This window comes from Elephantulus edwardii, unplaced genomic scaffold (genome assembly GCF_000299155.1).
Source record: "Elephantulus edwardii isolate Elephantulus edwardi_28Jun2011 unplaced genomic scaffold, EleEdw1.0 scaffold00292, whole genome shotgun sequence".
Lineage (NCBI taxonomy): Eukaryota > Metazoa > Chordata > Mammalia > Macroscelidea > Macroscelididae > Elephantulus > Elephantulus edwardii.
The window spans coordinates 84,181-102,412 of NW_006400042.1; the positions used below are offsets into that span (position 1 = coordinate 84,181).

The window sequence follows — 18,232 nt, forward strand, 5'->3', positions numbered from 1 at the left end:
TCTTTTTTGAGAATTGCTTTTCATAAAAAAAAGATGAAGATTTTGGTGAGCAATCTCTTTGCCATGATTTGATGATCATGTCCGTCATTGCAATGTAAAAAGAGTCCTTTAGACCATGTTTATTCCACTGTCAGAGTGAAAATAAGTAGGAAGAATTCTTTATGAGCTATTTCAGTCTCAGGTAGACCATTTGAAATCTGAAGCAACAATCTGGCCAGTCCCAACTCTTTTAAGGACTCATTTAGGATTTTAAACACAAGTTGAAATGACAACCCCAAGATGTAGATGGAAATACAGATTTTTTTTTTTTTTCCTAACAAATACTTACTTCCACAAAGTAAAAAACTTTTTTTTTTAATTTTTGTTCTTTAAAGTAAAAAACTTTTAAAAATTGTTTTATTCTCATTTAAATAGGCCTGTTTTTCTTAATACTACAATGAAGTAATCACCTTAATAATCATTTATTACAGGCTGCATTACAAAAATTAATGTCTTGATCTATTAGTAAAGCCTTTTCCTATTTACATGGCACCTTTCTCATTGTATTTCCTTCCCCTTGTTTTGAACCATATTTGCTATTGTACCATGATTTCATTGCATATATCTGACTCCCTCTTCCTCCTCACTTTTTTTTAAGGCTTGTTAACCACATAAAATCTTTTCAAATTTTAACCTCTTTTATGCAGCCATGTTGTAGAGCCATACTTGTCATTGGTTTCCAGGGTTTTCTATTACATTAAGAGAAACGATTGCCTCTGCTCTTTAGAGCAGAGAAAACAAATGAGTCTGTCTTGCCGAGGGTGAAATGAAGTCTCTCCTTGAAGGCTAGGATTTTGAAGCTCCACCTCACTTACTTTGGGCACATGGCCCAGACAGATAGATCCTTGTAGAAGGACATCATGCTCGGAAGGGTGGTTGGACAGCACAGGACAGGGAGACATTGGATGAGATGGATTGAGATAGTAAGTGGGGCAAAGGGGGTTGTTGTGTCAAAGTTAGTGAGACTGGTTCAGGACTGGGAGGGCTTCAGAGCTGCTGTATATAGGGTTGCTATAAATCTCAAATGATTCAACGTCATATAAAAACAATAACATACTTTGACAGGTTTGGAAGCAGGAGTGGCATCCATTTCCCAAATAACATACCTCCGGAAACTATGTTGTTGTTGTTGTTAGGTGCCGTCGAGTCACTTGCGACTCATAGCGACGCTATGTAAAACATCCTAAACTCTACTCTGTCCTGTACCAGTTGCACCGTCTCCGATAAAACCATCCCGATTACCCCAATCACTGAATCAATCCACCTCATAGGGGGCCTTCCCCTCCTGCACTGTCCCTCCACCCTCCCAAGCATGATGTCCCTCTCTAAGGACCTGTCCCTCCTTGCAACATGTTCAAAGTATGTTAGATAGAGTCTTAGAATCCTTGCCTCCAAGGAGCAGCCGGGTTTGACCCTTTCCAGGATGAATCTGTTTGTTTTCCTAGCAGTCCATGGTACCCTCAATACTCTGCTCTAGCACCACAGCTCAAAGGTATCAATTCTCCTTCTATCCTCCTTAGTTATTGTCGAACTCTCTGTTCCATAACAAATGATAGCAAAGACCATGACCTGTATCAAATGCACCTTAGTCTCCAAAGGAACACTATTGCTCTTCAGTACTTTGGAGAGGTCCCTAACAGCAGACTTTCCCACGGCAATACGTCTTCTAATTTCCTGGCTGCTGGTGCCGAGAGTGTTGATTGTGGAGCCAAGCAAACTGAAGCTGTGAACAATCTCAATCTCTTTACCATCCAACCTGATGCTGCCAATTGGCCCAGTGGTGAGATTCTTTGTCTTCTTAACATTGAGGCTCAATCCATCTCAGGAACAGGTTTGAGGCCTTGAACACTAATGAGTGAAGACCAGATGAGTTGTGGGAGGATATCAAGGGTATCATCCAGGAAGAGCGCAAACGGTCATTGCAAAGACAGAAGAGGAAGAGAAGACCAAAATGGATGTCAGAAGAGACTGAAAATTGCACTGGAGCACAGAGAAGCCAAAGCAGAGGAAAGAATTCAAGATACTAAAGAGTTGAAGATTTCAAAAGGCAGCACGGGATGGCAAAGTAAAATATTACAATGAAATGTGTAAGGAGTTGGAGTCAGAAAATCAAAAGGGCCGAACTCGCTCAGCATTTCTTAAGTTCAAGGAACTGAAGAACAAATTCAAATCTAGAGTTGCTATAACCAAGGATGCTTTAGGCAGAATATGAAATGATCCAGGAAGTATTAAAAGAAGATGGAAAGAATATACTGAGTCACTGTATCGAAAGGAATTGGCAGACATAGAAAAAAATTTTTTTTAATATTTTGTTTTATTATTTTTGTGTGCATGTACCGTCAAATCAGATCTGACTGGTACAGGAGGAGATCGCCCCTCCTTCCTCAGCAGAGCATCTGGTGGATTCGAACCGTGCACCTCTGGGATTGTAGTTGCAGCTTCTTGCCACTAGGCCACCAGAGCTCCCCTGACATCGAAGAATTTAATGAAATAACATATGAGCAAGAGCCTATGGTGATGAAGGAAGAAGTTTAAGCTGCTTTGAAGGAAATCATAAAAAATAAGGCCTCAGGAATAGATGATATACCAATTGACGTATTTCAGCTAACAGATGTCACCCTGGACGTGCTCACCAAGTTGTGCCAAGAAATCTGGAGAACAACCACCTGGCCAACTGACTGGAAGAGACTGGAAACTATGAACTTTGAAAAAAACGTCGATAGTTGTAGAGGGGCTTTTAGACCTTTTGTTCGTAGGGTCACCATGAGTCATGCTCAACTTGAAGGCAATCAACAACAACAACACTCACTATTGCCTTTGTAGCATTGACTCCACCATGTGCTTCACAACCGATATTTGAATGTTTTGAGAACAACAAGATTGTAGCAGCACAAAATTACACTACAATTCCCAGTATCCAGTCAAACAGAGCTAACATATTAAGTGTCTCATCTTTATATATCCCTTATCTCCGACTTAAAGTGCTGAGGAGACTCACACGTCATTTCTGAACAGTTGGGAGTAGCCCATAGTGTGTCTCCCACTGTCTTGATGAATGTTTCACCGTACTATCATTAGTCCTCAAAAGAGAACGAGATTAAATCAGGTTGATGTTTCCCTAGTTCTTCAGGCCTGCTTGCCTCTCTGCGCTGGGATGAGATAGTTTTTCCATCTGTTAATTTCTTTGTAGAATGTATACCACCTTAAAAATGTGTGAAGCGATCAAGCCCTTGAAGGCTCCCGCTTGTTCTCCCTTATACAAATGCCCTCTTACAGAGCATTTCTGTGTGTCTGGAAACTCTAAAGCTGACAAATTCATTGTGGTGGAATTGGAGCCGAGTGACTGTGTTTTGAAAGGTATAAATCACACAAGAGGCCCTTCTGTATATTTTGCCTTCAGCGTTGCTAACCAATACATAGGTACACCCCCTTTCCAAGGTTAGACTGTGGGGTTAGCAACACTACTTCCTACAAGTTAAGTCACAGAATCCACCTTCCTCCTGATTGACTGAACGTTATTTCCTCTCTGTTGTCTCTTTCAGGTCTCAAGTGTGATTCATAAACAACTACTCCAGGCAGTTAGAGTCCATCACAAGGGACCCTCAGTCGCTGTGAAGAGAGTGTGGAGCAAACATCATTCATCTGCTTCCAAATATCCCTGTGTTCTTGGCCCACCCGAAACACTCCTCCTGATGTGGTATCTTGAGATTAGCAAAGACATTGCCTTAGCACTGCAGAAAGGATAACAAGAAATGGTGAGTCCTAGAGAAAAGGTCTTTTCCACCTTAAGTTCATGGTATGGGATAGAAACTCTTGGGAGACCCATTATGTTTTGTCGGCCTACAGTTTCCCCATAAGTAGAAAAGGTGACAAGAGGAGGCTTCTAGAATAATGCTAGAAGGCCCCCTAATTGCATCCTCCCTTAATACTCGGCCATTTCCCTGTCCACACCCTTTCATGATGGGGATGCCTAGGGTCACTTTCCTGATGTGCTTACAGACCTGGCCGCGTGATCTGCTGTCTCCCACCTGCGCCTTGTTTCTCCTAGTTTAATGACACAACCTCCTGCTCAGAACTCCAAGGTGGTCCAGCACAACGTTATCTGTGATCTTCACATCCTGTGTGTAGTATTGGGCTTTCTTTATTGTGTTTTCCCCAGTGAAGTGTTTTATGTATCGTGTTCAGGCCTTTAGGTGTGGGGAATGAATGAACTCATATTCTATTTCCTCACCCTTCATACACACACCTCGAGTTGGTGTTTCATCTGTATAATTCTTGTCCGTTCTTTGCACTCTGCAATTGAAGGTCTGCAGGAATCGTTTGTAAGCAGTGGTCCGCCTAAACCAAAGCAGGGTCTTTTCTGGTCATTCACATCCCCCAGATGTTCAGTGAGAGAATATGATGGACATTTTTCTGCTAGTACGCCTTACAACTTGAGAAAACTTACTGTACTGTTATTTATTTCCTGTGGGTGGCAGTAAGTTAATGAGTGCTGAATTCTCGCATTACAGACGAAAATTAAAGTTCACTTTTCCTAGAGAAACCAAAATCTGAACTATGGAAATTTAAGACCATGGGGTATAGTTTTAACTCCAAATAATTTTCTAGATTATTTGGTATATTTTTATTGTGATTCATTTTCCCCCATCTCCCTCAATATCTTGTTCTGTTTTGTATCATTTCCAGTTTTGTCCCTGAACTAATTTTGACACCACCTTCCTTACTGTTCTTCCAGTAACGTTCACAGCATGATGGGTATTTGAGGTGGAATGGTAATTTCGTGGTGTTTTCGCTCCATTGACCAAGAGCATCAGTGTCTTTCTGATCAGTGGTACTTAAGATACTAAGGAATTACCCAGATAATTAAAAAATTAGCCCTGTTCCTCTTCTGCTGTCCAGCAGTGTCCCTGAAATCCTGTGTGAATCAGGGTTAGAAGGAGAGAGGGGAAGGAGAGAGAAACCAATCTAATTAGGATCCTCTCTGATGCTCATATGACCTGCTGTTGCTCAGGGCCAAATTCACAGTTTTCCCTCCCATGGTTTCATTGGCAGGGAAATAACAGTATTCCTAGATGTGGGATCTGAGTCTTTCGGAATCCACATAGGCCTCCGGCTTCATCCTGTGTCTCAGTCATGAAAGTCACTAACTCAGTTGCCAGTAGAATGCTGTGCATAGCACTTACCCACGTTATTCTCCAGACTTTCATAATTTGGACAGGGCCCTTTGATAATCACCCAGTCCCCCTTGACCACGCAGCCCAGCCATATTCTGCAGCGATCTTTCGTGATTTCTGCTCTGTTTTCTCAGAATCAGGTTTAGAATTAGAAGTGACTCATAACTTACACTTCACCGTGGTTCGAGAGACACAATCACAAGGGAGGGGATTGCTCAGCTTTCTCCTGTGACTCAGTGGATCGATTCAAAATACCTACTTTTGTGTTGGCGAGGTCTCTTCTTACACACTAGGTTGCTACAAATTCCTCAGTGTCTTACTCATATAATGTCATCTGTTTATGGTATCATGATCCTGGGTACGTGCACCAAATTGGCACTCATCAAACCTCTGATGCTGTGGAAAGTTGCAGGGCACTGTTGGTACCTTGTTAGAGGCTGATTTCACTGTCTTCCCGATCCTTGAATAAACTGCATGACTCATAGGCAAGCGTTTTGTCTTTATTGGAAATAGCTGAGAGGGAAGAACGCCCTGGTTGAGAAAGTCCCAGCAAGTGTTTTGTATACATAGGACAGCCCGCTCTACCAAGATGTCCAGGTTTGCTTCTTGTGGTTTGCCCAGCGAGTAAACCAACCAGAGGGTGTCCACACTTGACGGCAGGTGAGAACATTTTCTTTTTTTCAGGCTGATTACATTCAACAGCGTATGCAGTTACCCATAGTTAATATCCTCATTCTGTTTCTTCAGACGTAGTGTCCCAGTCCTCAGATCGCCACCGTCTGTGTGGCTGTGTTTCAGAGGACTCATCACTGGTCGTTGCTGTCCCGTGCAATGAGATCCGGGCATTTTCCTGCTGTGGGGGATCTCAGTTCTCTGTGACCTGCCTCACCTGTGCTCTTTTTAAATTTTATTAGCCGTTCTGCCGTGTTTCCATGATGTGACTATGTTGTTTTCTGTTTGGTGTGTACTGTATATCCTGCCAACTATTCTTAGACATCTTTTCAAAAGAGATACAATGGAATGTTCCTAACTAACCGATGTTCCCTTTTCAGTTCATATTTCTACTTTGTGCTTCTTCTTTGTGTCCTAGACCATGGAGTAAGTGTGAATATAATCCCCCTGAAAGTACTCTTACAGTGTGTTCATGGTGTGTTCTCATAAAAGTAGTAGCAGACCAGGTATAAGAAGTGTCAAGGCAATGTCGTGTCATGTGCTTGACCTGGCATACAAGTCCATCATGGCCTTCATCGACGACTCTCTCCTTTGCTCAGTTCCCCAGCTCCTCCTCCATGTCCCTTGGGCTAGGATATTTGCAGGGAGGCCTCTCACAGACTCAGATACATCAGGAAAATTACTTAGCTGACAGTAGGTCTACAGGCTGGTTTGTATTTTTTTTTTGGCTCTTTTCAGTTTATTGCATGAAAGTGTTACACTAGCCCAAGTTAAAAGTGGACCCCAAATGGTTACATTATACAAGCTGTGAAGTTTTAAACTTGTGACAAAGGACAGAAGGGAAATTTTCTACTCATTGCAAGGAAATCCTCACTTAAGTTTCAGTGAGCCACGAGCCCTTAAAACCCATGAACCGTCAGCTGGTGGTCCTCAGCCAGTCCAGTCTCTACAAGGAACTGGCATATGTTCTTGCGCTGGTCACCCTGTAGCTGAATTACTGCTCCATATTTTGGATGCTCAATTACAGTACCATTGCAGGCAGACTTCTTCTTAAAACGCCTTCACTCGTTTCTTTTATCGTAATCATCAGCGATCCCTTGGACAGTTGTAAGGGTCTTCCTGCCGTTTCTCTGTGGAATTCTTATATGGATATAATCCTCAGTCCCAGCAGGAAGCAGGTCATCACCCTGACTTGCAACAGCAAAGGGGTCCAAGCTCTGCAGGCGGGGCTCCCCACCCGATAGGTGCCTACGGCTGTCACTCAGAGCCGGCACTGCCTTCCCTCGTGGCTCCGTGACCCAGGCTGGTTTTATAGACACTGGTGAGTGATGGGCCAGCGTCCTGTCGACTGTCATTTGTGGTGCAGTTGTGTGGTGACGGTGGATGATGCAGGGTGGTGGTGCAGAGAGTGGTGAGCAGTGGGCCGGGCTGGATGCAGCTCGATACCGTGTTCCAGGAGAGCTGGTGTTCCAAAGAGAGACCAGCACTGAGGTCTCATGAGCTTCTATAAGCCTATAGTCCAGTGTGTCCCATTCTAATCCTTTCCCCTTGACAGAATCAATATTCAGCACAAAAGAAACCATTATTGATTGACTAGGAATAGGACCTTAAAAGCAAACCTTAGGCTGGGGTCCAGTGGCCCCGAGCGCTCAGCGCTCAGCGTGGCCACAAAGGGCCCTCAGCCCCTCTGCACCCCCGGCCCTGCTGGAGCGCACCGGAGTGCCGCCAGAAACGGGGAGGATTGACCCTGAGATCCACAAGTACAACACACCTGGCTTCACCGGCTGCCTGTCCAGGGTGCAGTTCAACCAGGTTGCCCCGCTTAAAGCCGCCCTACGCCAGACCAACGTGTCCGCCCAGGTGCACGTGCAGGGCCAGCTCGTGGAGTCCAACTGCGGGGCCTCCCCGCTGACCATCTCGCCCATGTCGGCCGCCACCGACCCTTGGCACCTGGACCACCTGGAGTCAGCCAGTGCTGATTTCCCATACAACCCAGGACAGGGCCAGCCTATCCGGAATGGTGTCAACAGAAACTGCAATCATTGGAGGTGTCATTGCAGTGGTGATCTTCACCATTCTCTGCACCTTGGTCTTCCTCATACGGGACATGTTCCGTCACAAGGGCACCTACCACACAGTGAGGCCAAGGGGGCAGAGTCAGCAGAGAGCGCAGATGCTGCCATCATGAACAACGACCCCAACTTCACAGAGACCATTGATGAGAGCAAGAGGGAATGGCTTATCTGAGGCGCGCGTCTGGCTGCGGGCTGGGGGGACGGACGGACCTGCCTCACATTCTTGAGCACACCCGGAAAATAGCAGCACAAGCTGGGGAGGCAGCTACAGAGAGTTCTTAAGACTCATCACCACAAAAAGAAAAAAAATACTTTTTAATGTTTCTTTATAGCTGAGTTTCCCCTTCAGTATCAAAGCAAAATAACACAAAAATGCTTTTAGAGTTTAAGCTATGGTTGAAATTTATAGGTTCTGTCTTCTTTTGTGTGTGTTTAGAGGTATTCTGCAAACCTGTGGTAACAGGGCAAGTTTTCTACATTTTTAAGAGCCCTTAGAAAGGTGGATATTTTTCTTGGGAAAGCAGATAAACTTACATACGGCCCCTCCATCCTCTCCTTTGCATACAGTCACCCCTACAGGCAGCTGTACTGACCAGTGCATGGTCACATGATGTTTTGTTTGGTGTCCTATCCATTTGAAAGAGGAAAGTTGGGCACCAAGACCCTGTTTGCCAGTATTCAGAGAGACTTCAGCCCACGCTGCCCCTCTGAGAGCCCCATGGACCCAGCAGTCATGGGAAGTGGGTGTTTAGCAGATGTGAAGTGAAGCACACAAATGGAGAGACATGTGAAGCACCGTGGACAGTGGCCTCCTGCAGGGACCAAAGCGCTCTCATCACTGGATCCTGCAGCAGAGTGATGCTCCACACACGCAGCCTTAGGCCTGTTCCCCATCTGTGACTTGCAGCTACACCTTTGCTGTTACAGGATCCCCTGTCCTGCCTGCCACACTCCGGTCCCCACCTGGTGTGAGAGCACCTCCCTGGAGTCACAGCCACATGTGATGTGGTTTGCTGTGTCCTCTGTAGACGGGGTACCTCTAAGGGAGCGCACAATCAAGCTGTTATTTTGCTTTAAGTCTTGATTTTCAATCCCCTTGTGACAAAACCCTAGCAAGCAGTGCCCTCTCGATGGACACATCTCAATAAAGCCAACATATTATGCTGGGGGGGGGAAAAAAGCAAACCTTAGGCACCCACATGCAGGCATTTCAGTCTGTGATAAATCTGACAGGGTTTAATCAAAGAGGCAGTGAACGTACTAAGTGGAGGAACAAATCTGAAGTCTGATTTTCTGTGGAAATCCTGACAGACACTGGAACTTTTGTCATACCAGTGTGCTTTCTCCGCTTTCTAGGTCTGTCAGCCTCATCCTTGATCTTGTTCTTGTTGGTGAACACGGCACCTTGTTGATCCAGAATACATTGTGTGTTTCAGGCTCCCCTGTTCCTGGAAGACGTGGTCATCCTCTTCAGCCAGAAAGAGTGGGCTTTGCTGAATGTCGCTGAGAAGAAACTCTACAGGCATGTGATGATGGAAACAATGAGAAACCTGGACTCCATAGGTAAAAATTACATTTTCTATATTTTTAAATCTTTTAATGCACCCAAAATTTATTCAGAAACATTGTATAAAGCAGAGATGGTCACTTGGCTTTTGGCGGTCATGTATGGACAAGGACCCATTTACTGTAGCCTCTCTGTGTCTGATAGTACATTTTTGCTTCATGTGATTCCAGGGATTCAGGTGTGTAATTCTCATAAGTGTAACCATCAGCTCGATAGCGCAAAAGTCAGAGAAAAGTCTTTGGAGCAGTGGGAATAGAACTCATATAAGGCCCCTTGTTTGGGAAACACTATGAAATCGTGAATGTACTAATAATCCTCCTATAGACAGTCTGGCTTTTATGTGAACCAAGTTGAAAATGTCTCTTTTTGCTTCAGGAACAGTGTAAGAGATCAACGCAAGTTCTGTTGAGCATTGGCAGTCCAGTCATGGACCCACTTTTCAATTTTCCATATTATCTGTGTCCCGTGTGACGTGATGTGTGTGCTGTAAGATAGTTTGTGTGTGCTGTGTGATCCTGTGTGCGGACTCTGTGATAGTATGTCTGTGCTTTACGAGTCTTCTTTCTCTTTACCCACCCAGAGGAAAGTGTTTTCTTCAATTAACACCTTTAATTGTGTCTCAAATGGTGCTTAGGGAATAGTCGTTCATCTGCCAGGAAAGTGCTGAAACTGAAAACTGCCTGCATTCCTGTGTGTTCACAGGCGTTTCTCCTTTTTTACATCATTCATTCCTCTCTGTTTCATAGTGTCAAACATAGTTTTGTTTTTGCGGCAGGCATTGAAAACATGTGTGATGGAGAAACATTATCCTCTGAATGTAGACAGTTGAAACTCTTAAAACCTCCCTATCTCTGGCCTTCTGGAAAACTTTCAAAATTCCTCGGCAGAAAGGATCTACATAGAAGGCAAGAGGACAGTTTGAGGTGAGTATCCTGCAGATGAAAAACAAAGCCTTGTAGGAGAGAGAGTCGCTTGGAGTCAGCTGACACAAAGTCTTCAGGATTGATGAAGCCAATTCCAGAAAGAGCATTTTAGGTAGATTGTGATGTATCAGCCTCCTTGAGGGAAATTTTACACCTCTTCATTGCTCTTTATTATGGGTAAAAGGGAACATATTTACATTTACAAGTACGTATTGTCTCTTATTTCCCAGAAGTCCCCTGTCTGAAGGAATGGAGGACAGCCACCCTGAGAAAACCTTCATCAGAATTCCAAATCTTTCCTGCTTGCACCAAAATCGTCTGGAAGCCAACCTGCTGAGGACTGCCATTGGTGAGAGCAGCTATGAATGTCACACGTGTGGGCAACATTTCTGCACCTTCTCGTTATTTTGGATCCATGTAGTGGACAAGCATAAATGGACAGGAAGCTTTGAAGTCTATATTAATCCTTTTCCTTTAGTTTCCCCCAAAGCATTTAATTTATCACACAAGCTTTGTAAATCTAGGGAAAATGGGAACGTCTTTCTTAATTCCTCCTCCCTAAGGAGTACCTCCCATGTCACAATAGATCGAAACCTTCCCAGTGCAGAGAAGACGTTTCTGTGCGAGGCCTGTGGAAAATCCTACCCTTCTCTCTCAAGCCTAAGAAGACATGTGAGAACACACAGAGAAGAGAAAGTATCTGAACGTAAGCAGTGTTGGAAAAACTTTACTCAACATGATTGTCTAACTGTACATACAACAGGTCACATGGGACAGAGACCTTCTGAAGGAAACAGAAGTAAGTCATTTCTGCAGCCAAGTGAAATCACTGCTCATAGAAGAATTCACACAGCAGAGAGACCTTTTGAATGCAAGGACTGTGGGAAAACCTTTACACAATCTGGTTACTTCAACATACATCGACGAATTCACACAGGAGAGAGACCTTATGAGTGTCAGGACTGTGGGAAAACATTTTCACACTCTGGCCAGCTCACCAGACATAGACGCATTCACACAGGAGAGAGGCCTTACGCATGTCAGGACTGTGGAAAAGCATTTTCAAATGCAGGTCCCCTCCACATCCATAGACGAATTCACACAGGAGAGAGACCTTATGCCTGTCAGGAATGTGGAAAAGCATTTTCACACTCAAGTCATCTCACCAGACATCGAAGAATTCACACAGGAGAGAGACCTTATGAATGTCAGGAATGTGGAAAAGCGTTTTCAATCACAAGTCACCTCCATGCACATAGACGAATTCACACGGGAGAGAGGCCTTACGTGTGTCAGGACTGTGGGAAAACCTTTACAGCCACCTCTCAGCTCAATGTACACAGACGAATTCACACGGGAGAGAGACCTTACGAATGTCAGGACTGTGGGAAAACTTTTATCGCCTTAACTACGCTAAATAAACATAGACGAAGTCACACAGGAGAGAAACCTTACGAATGTGTGGCCTGTGGGAAAACTTTCAGTCGATTATATCACCTTAAAAGACATAGACTTACTCACACAGGAGAGAGACCTTATGGATGTGAGGACGGTGGAAAAATCTTCAGGCAGCAAGGTCGTCTCTATAGACATAGAGTCCTTCACCCTGAAAACAGCCCTTTCAAAAGTCAGGATAACGGGAAAACCTTTCCAGAGTTCAGTCAGCTCAGTCCACATAGATACAGTCACACAGGAGAAAAAAGACCTTAAGAATTTAAGGACTCTGGGGAAGCTTTTTCATACTCAAGTCAGCTCACTCCACACAGAAGAATTCACACAGGAGAGAGACCTTTTGAATGTCAGGAATGTGGGAAAACCTGTATCATTTCTCCTCACCTCAATTAACATAGACAAATTCACTTGGGAGAGAGACCTTATGGATGTAGGAACTGTGGAAAAACCTTTATAGAGTTAAACACACTAGATTCAGACAAATAAATACTGGACAGAGACCTTACAAATGTTAAGTCCTGTGGGAAAACTTCCAGTTGATTATATCACCTTCAAAGACATAGACATACTTACGCAAGAGAGAGACCTTATAAATGTGAGGACGGTGGGAAAATCATTTCTACACTAAAGTCATCAACTCAAAACACAGACGAAATCTCACAGGAGGGAAACCTTATGAATGTAAGGACTGTGGGAAAAACCTTTGTAGACTCAGCTCAGCTCTATAAACAGACGCATTCACAAGGGAGAGTAAACCTTATGAATATAAATGTCGGAAAAGCTTTATAACCGTCAGGTCACCTCATTGTACCTTGAAGAATTCATATAGGAGAGTGGCTTTATGAATGTAAAGAATGCAGAAATACATTTTTCTCTTATTGGTACTCTAAGCATTCAAGAATTCACAGACACACTATGAATGCCAAGAATTCCGGGAACTTTTCTCTGAGTTCTACATATCCATACAAGAGTTCACACAAGAGAGAGACATTATAAATTTAAGAACTGTCAGGAAACCTTTCATCACCTTAGGTGCCTCAAGGTACATAGATGAATCCACACAGAAGAGAGACATCATCAGCGTGAGCAATGTGGGAAAACATGTTCACAATCAAGAAACTCCCGTAGACATAGAAGAATTCAAACCGATGGGAAATCTTCTGAATGTAACAAATGTGGGAACATACTTTCTCTGCCTGTCTAACATATAAGAATTCACATAGAAAGCGACCTCTTGGTTGTGAGGAAAGTGGGAAAGTATTTTCCTTTCCAAAAGGTTTTACCAAGTATACATGCAAGAATTCCCAAAAGAGAGAGAAGTATGAATGTCAGGGATGTGCGAAAACCTTTTCACAGTTAGGAAGCATTATTGCACAGAAAATGTCATGCGAGAAAAAGAAGTCTGGAATAAGGAATGGAGGGAAACCTTTTGTGACCCGACATGAAGACTTTACCCAAGACAGACCCTCTGAGTGTAAGGAATTTGGGGCAACCTTTCCACAATGACATGCCAACAGGACCTGCAAGGATTCACACAGCAGACCCCTCTTAGGACCATCAGCAGTGGAAGACACAGCTATTCATCCCTCCCTCCTCACTAGGCGTTTTTACAGTCAACCTGCAGACAGGCTGCGTCAATGTAAGGAATATAGGACTGTGTTCAGTCAATCCTCCGCCCTCCCTAGGCACCTCAGAACTCAAGGACAGATAACTTAGAAAAATAGGAAACACTGAGTCTTCCTTGATCCTGTCTCATTTGAGAACTGTCGTTCTGTCTTGAGGAAAAGCTCAGATACTTGCAGGGGTTTTTAATTTTTGCCACGCGTGTGAGAGTCCTTCAGGGTTTGCTGAAGCTGGATCTGTTTTACCTCCTGGTGGTAAGTTGAAAATTGTATTGTAAATGTGGGGGTTTGCAGTCAATTGTTACTGTTTTCTCTGTTCCAAACTTTAATTTTTCTTTCTTAAGGTTACAAACTCCTTGACTGTGATGAATACAGCTGCAGAACACTTGATTGGTGAGAATGGTTTTTTATAAATTTTCACGTCTGTAGTTGATGTTTTTCACGCCATTAAAGAAAGATCTCATTCGTATAAAAGGTTTCGTTTCATGAATGGCTTTTCTGTTCTTGTCTGCCAGACAAAGTGGGCAGTATCACTGTTCAGTGTCTTTCAGGGTGGGCCTTGGTGAGCAACCCAGTATTCTGCTTTTTGTATTTTACTGTTGGAGCAGACCAGGTGTGGACACTACGTCCAACATCCATGAGTGTCTTGGCCATGCTCTGAAACCACAGAATTCACAAAATTCCTGACTCTCCTAAGTCTTCTGTTGACTAAAGTTTCCTAGTTTGCCGTCCATTGCCTGGGAGGTGTACTTTTCCCTTGGAGAAGAGCAGAGACTGAAACCCATGCTTGCTGTCCCCGAGTCCTTAGAACCTTGGACAGAAGAGTGTTTCTCACAGATTGTGCCTTAGGAAGGCTTTCGTGTATTTGGGAAAAACATCCATTGGAAATGTTTCCTATCTGTGATGGTTCAATGTTTGGCTATCATGCTAACTCATGCTAACAAAGCATCCTGAAAATCAAGAAGTTTTGATGTTTCCCTCCTGAAAATGCTACCGGTTTTGACATTGTTGACATTCACGTGCTATGTCTCTGTTGACCCACATGCCTGAAGTCAGCTAACACTTGAAATGATGTATGCTCTGTGCCATTGCTCATTCTGTATGACCCTCCGTGCTGTCCAGTGGGCACTGACCCTCCTGCCTGTTTCCAAAGCTGTACAATGGTACAGGAATAGACGGCCCGTCTTTTTTTCCTGTGGGTCATCTATCTGGTGCATTTGGACCGCCAGAAAAATAGCCCCCTTTGGCTTTGCAGTGCAACTACCTGTGATTAATCACACAGCTCACCTCATTGCTTCGCACACAGAACTGAGTCCTGGCTGACCCTGCATCTGCTCTCTGGGGCTCTCTGCACACGAGGAGACTTCCCATCACACTCCTGTGGACCCCCTGGTGGATTTGAACCAGCTCTGGGGCCATCCTCAGATCAGCACACCAGCTCCCTATGTGCTCCCCCACCACAGCTCCGTCCCTGGTCCTTGGAGAGATAACTGTCAACTCCACATGACATGCGACTTCAACCCTACAAGGATCGCTGCTGACAAAATAAGCTGGGGTGAATGTGGTAAAGTTGCTTGTGCATTAGAACATGGCCTAGCCTTTGTGAGAAAAACGTCCTGTTTCTCAAACATGTTACAAAAACAAGTGTCCCCTGTTAAACAATAAATCACCATTCAGTTGGTAACTAAACATTTTGCCGGCATAACCCATACGGTGACCATCTTGCAATCTGCTTCCCTAAAGATTCAAGGTGCTCTATTTAAGGCATAGCACCATGAATACAACAACAGATCTGTCATCAAAAAGCTTATTCTTGGGGAGCTCTGGTGGCCCAGTGGCAAGGAGCTGCAACTACAATCCCAGAGGCGCACGGTTCGAATCCACCAGATGCTCTGCCGGGGAAGGAGGGGCAATCTCCTCCTGTACCAGTCAGATCTGATTTGACGGTACACTCACACAAAAATAATAAAGTAAAATAAAAATAAATTTTAAAAAAAGGTTATTCTTCTTTTAGTTCTAGTATGTTATGAATATTATATGAGTTTAGTGTATCTTCCTGGATATTGATGACTGTTTATATAGGATCACCGCATCCCATGACATCAGTATAATTAAAACTAATTGTGAAGGACGTTTGATTAGAGGATGCCTCTGAGCTACCATATGAACACCCTTCCCCTGGTCTGTGCCGGGCCTTCCCCCTCATCTCGTGACACACTTGAGTCCGGTGCTGCAGACCCTGTGACATCTCATTAAATGACTTCCTCCTTTTCACAGATACTCTGCATTTCTCAGCATGATGTCACTTTGTAAGGAATAGCCTCTTAGCTACACGCCTACAGCATGAGAGACAAAAAGCTTAGCCATCTGAGAGGGGCCCTATATGAAAGACAGATGATACGGTCCCATAGGCGTCCACAGCAGTAGGTAACTAGTTACAGAAGCCAACTATCACCTTTTCTTGTCTGTGAGACTTTTCATTTTCCAGGTTGCAGCCGAATCTTTAACCACCATGCCAACCCCATTCTTAAGTGGAATATTCCGTTGTCACATTTGGTCGACTTGATAATCTCTTACTTCCTTCCCACTCTTTCGAAACTCAGAGTAAGCCGGTTACCCCTTGCTGGTCACCAACAACACTGAACCGTGGAACCCCTGTTTCCCATAGAGCTTCTTACATACCTCTGTTATTCCTCTGGCCAAAATCATAAAGAATCCCCTTCTGCACAATACATGAACATCTCCGGCTAGAAACTTAAAGGTCAGGAGTTCATGTCCTCCCAGAAAAACCAAGCACAGGAACTGACATGGTCTTCTTCTGATGATTCCGAACCTGAAATACACTAGGGAGTATGATGCAATTGTGTGAAATGGAGCATCAGTATGAGACAGCAGAAACCAATGGACAGCATGTCCACCAAGACTTAACCACCTTGTGTCCTACGTGACCCAGTGTTAGTGACCGGGAAGAAAAAATAGACGGGGACAGCAGGAATGAAATCTGAAAATGGTTATGAACAAGGGCTAACATCTCAAAGACTGTAGCCTAGAGCTAAAACCTCTTAGAGCTTTTCTTTAGAAATACTAGGAAGTAAATTACAGGGGAAAAAACTCTTCAGGTAGCTCTGGTGGCCTAGTGGCAAGAAGTTGTACTGTAATCCCAGAGGTATGCGGTTCAAATTCACCAGATGCTCTGCTGGAAAAGGAGGGACAATCTCCTCCTGTACAAGTCAAATCTGATTTGATGGTACACACACACAAAATAATAAAATAAAAAAAGTCTTTTCAAAATGAAGCTACAGTTTTCTCTGCTGACATGTCAGGAAGAGAGTGATTTACAAAGCACAAACTTTCACACCCCATCTGTGGGAAGTTCAGGTTGGTGTCTTCGTGTCTGCAAGAAGCACTTTCTTCCTTGTGATCTGTCAGAAGGAAATCCCTCCTGTTCTGGGCCTCACTCAGTTCCTTTTTAAGCATTTGGCTTGCCACAAGCCAGCAGACCTTAACGTCTGTTTTCCAGATGAAGTCGGTGAATCTTTCAAAGAGAACTTAAGGAACAACATAGAGACGCAGACAAAGTGGTTTTGGAAAGGGCTAGTGAATGTAGTCAAAATGTGCAAGCAGATGAGGTCCTGTACAAGTTTGGGAGAGGGTTCTCTTGGCTGTAATCCTCCGATCGGTAGAACGCATGGTTGCCTTTCGGCAACCAACTAGGAGCTTTGCAGTGATGTGTCATGGGGCCATTTCTTCCAGTTTCCGCTGGTATCCCAGAGGAGGTAAAGGTCGCCATTCAAAAGCACAAGGTGCTTCCATTCAAAAGTGTGATATTGACCTAGCATTTTCTTAACCTGCAAATCCTGATGGAGTGTCCACTGTTAGTTGATTTGGTAGTGACAGCAATGAACTTTCACCCTGGCACTCCACACTTAAAACACTTAATCTTTGTAACACCAGGCCATCTTACACAGAGTTCTGTATTTTTCCTAACATGTGGCAGTGGGTAGTTTGATGAATCCTGTATTCATTAGTTTGATGTATCCTGTATTCATTGCTCTCAAGTTGGTTCCAAATCCTCAGTGATCACTCATCAGGTCTTCAGAACTTGAAACCAAATGAGATAAAACTGCCAGTCTTTCTCCCATGGACAAGAGGTGGATTCCTGGAGATGTAAAAGGCCTATGATCAGCTGCATTACACCCTATGGACTAAGCAAATGAGTGACTGACCACATCCCCCCGTAACCCTAACCACCCATATATACCACAGGGATAATGGCCTCTTCTTAACTTCAGTGGCTCGTTCTCCCCCCCCCCCCCGGTGCTGGCTGCAAATCCCATGATCTCTGATTTATCATTTGACTTGACCCATTGAAAGTGACAGCAGACTCATGCCCTGAGCGCCAGTGCCCTGCTCCCACAGCCTGACCTTGAACTTGTGACTTCCAGTTTCCTGAGCCCCATCCACTCCAGTTCCCTGGAGGCCAGGGTGCCCAAATACCAGCACTTCAGGGCTTGGAGTCAGGTGTTTAAATGAGCTTCTGCAATAGTGAAGTCACCTCAAAGTGCTGGGTAAATTAGCGTGGTTCTCCCCTCAGTTTTGTTATTGAAATCTATGTTTCGTTCCATGCATCTCTTACAAAAAACAAAACAAAAAAAAAAACCGCCCACCTGAGTGTCAGTTCTTATTCCATATTGACTAGGTGACAAAA

The 18,232-nt window shown here is 44.1% G+C and overlaps 1 protein-coding gene and 2 pseudogenes across 1 annotated transcript in view; all 3 read left to right on the plus strand.

Annotated features, from left to right (window-relative positions):
- The window catches only part of LOC102874818 (zinc finger protein 675-like), a 14,737-nt gene extending 11,136 nt beyond the window's left edge, over positions 1 to 3,601 (plus strand). The window contains exon 3 of the mRNA XM_006900729.1: positions 3,582 to 3,601. Within this exon, the coding sequence (XP_006900791.1) occupies positions 3,582 to 3,601 (20 nt within the window). The remainder of the gene's footprint in view (positions 1 to 3,581) is intronic.
- Positions 3,602 to 6,306: 2,705 nt separating this feature from the next.
- Positions 6,307 to 8,132, plus strand: LOC102875229 (annotated as a pseudogene).
- Positions 8,133 to 11,218: 3,086 nt separating this feature from the next.
- On the plus strand, positions 11,219 to 17,977 carry LOC102875636 (annotated as a pseudogene).
- The last annotated feature ends 255 nt before the right edge of the window (positions 17,978 to 18,232 follow it).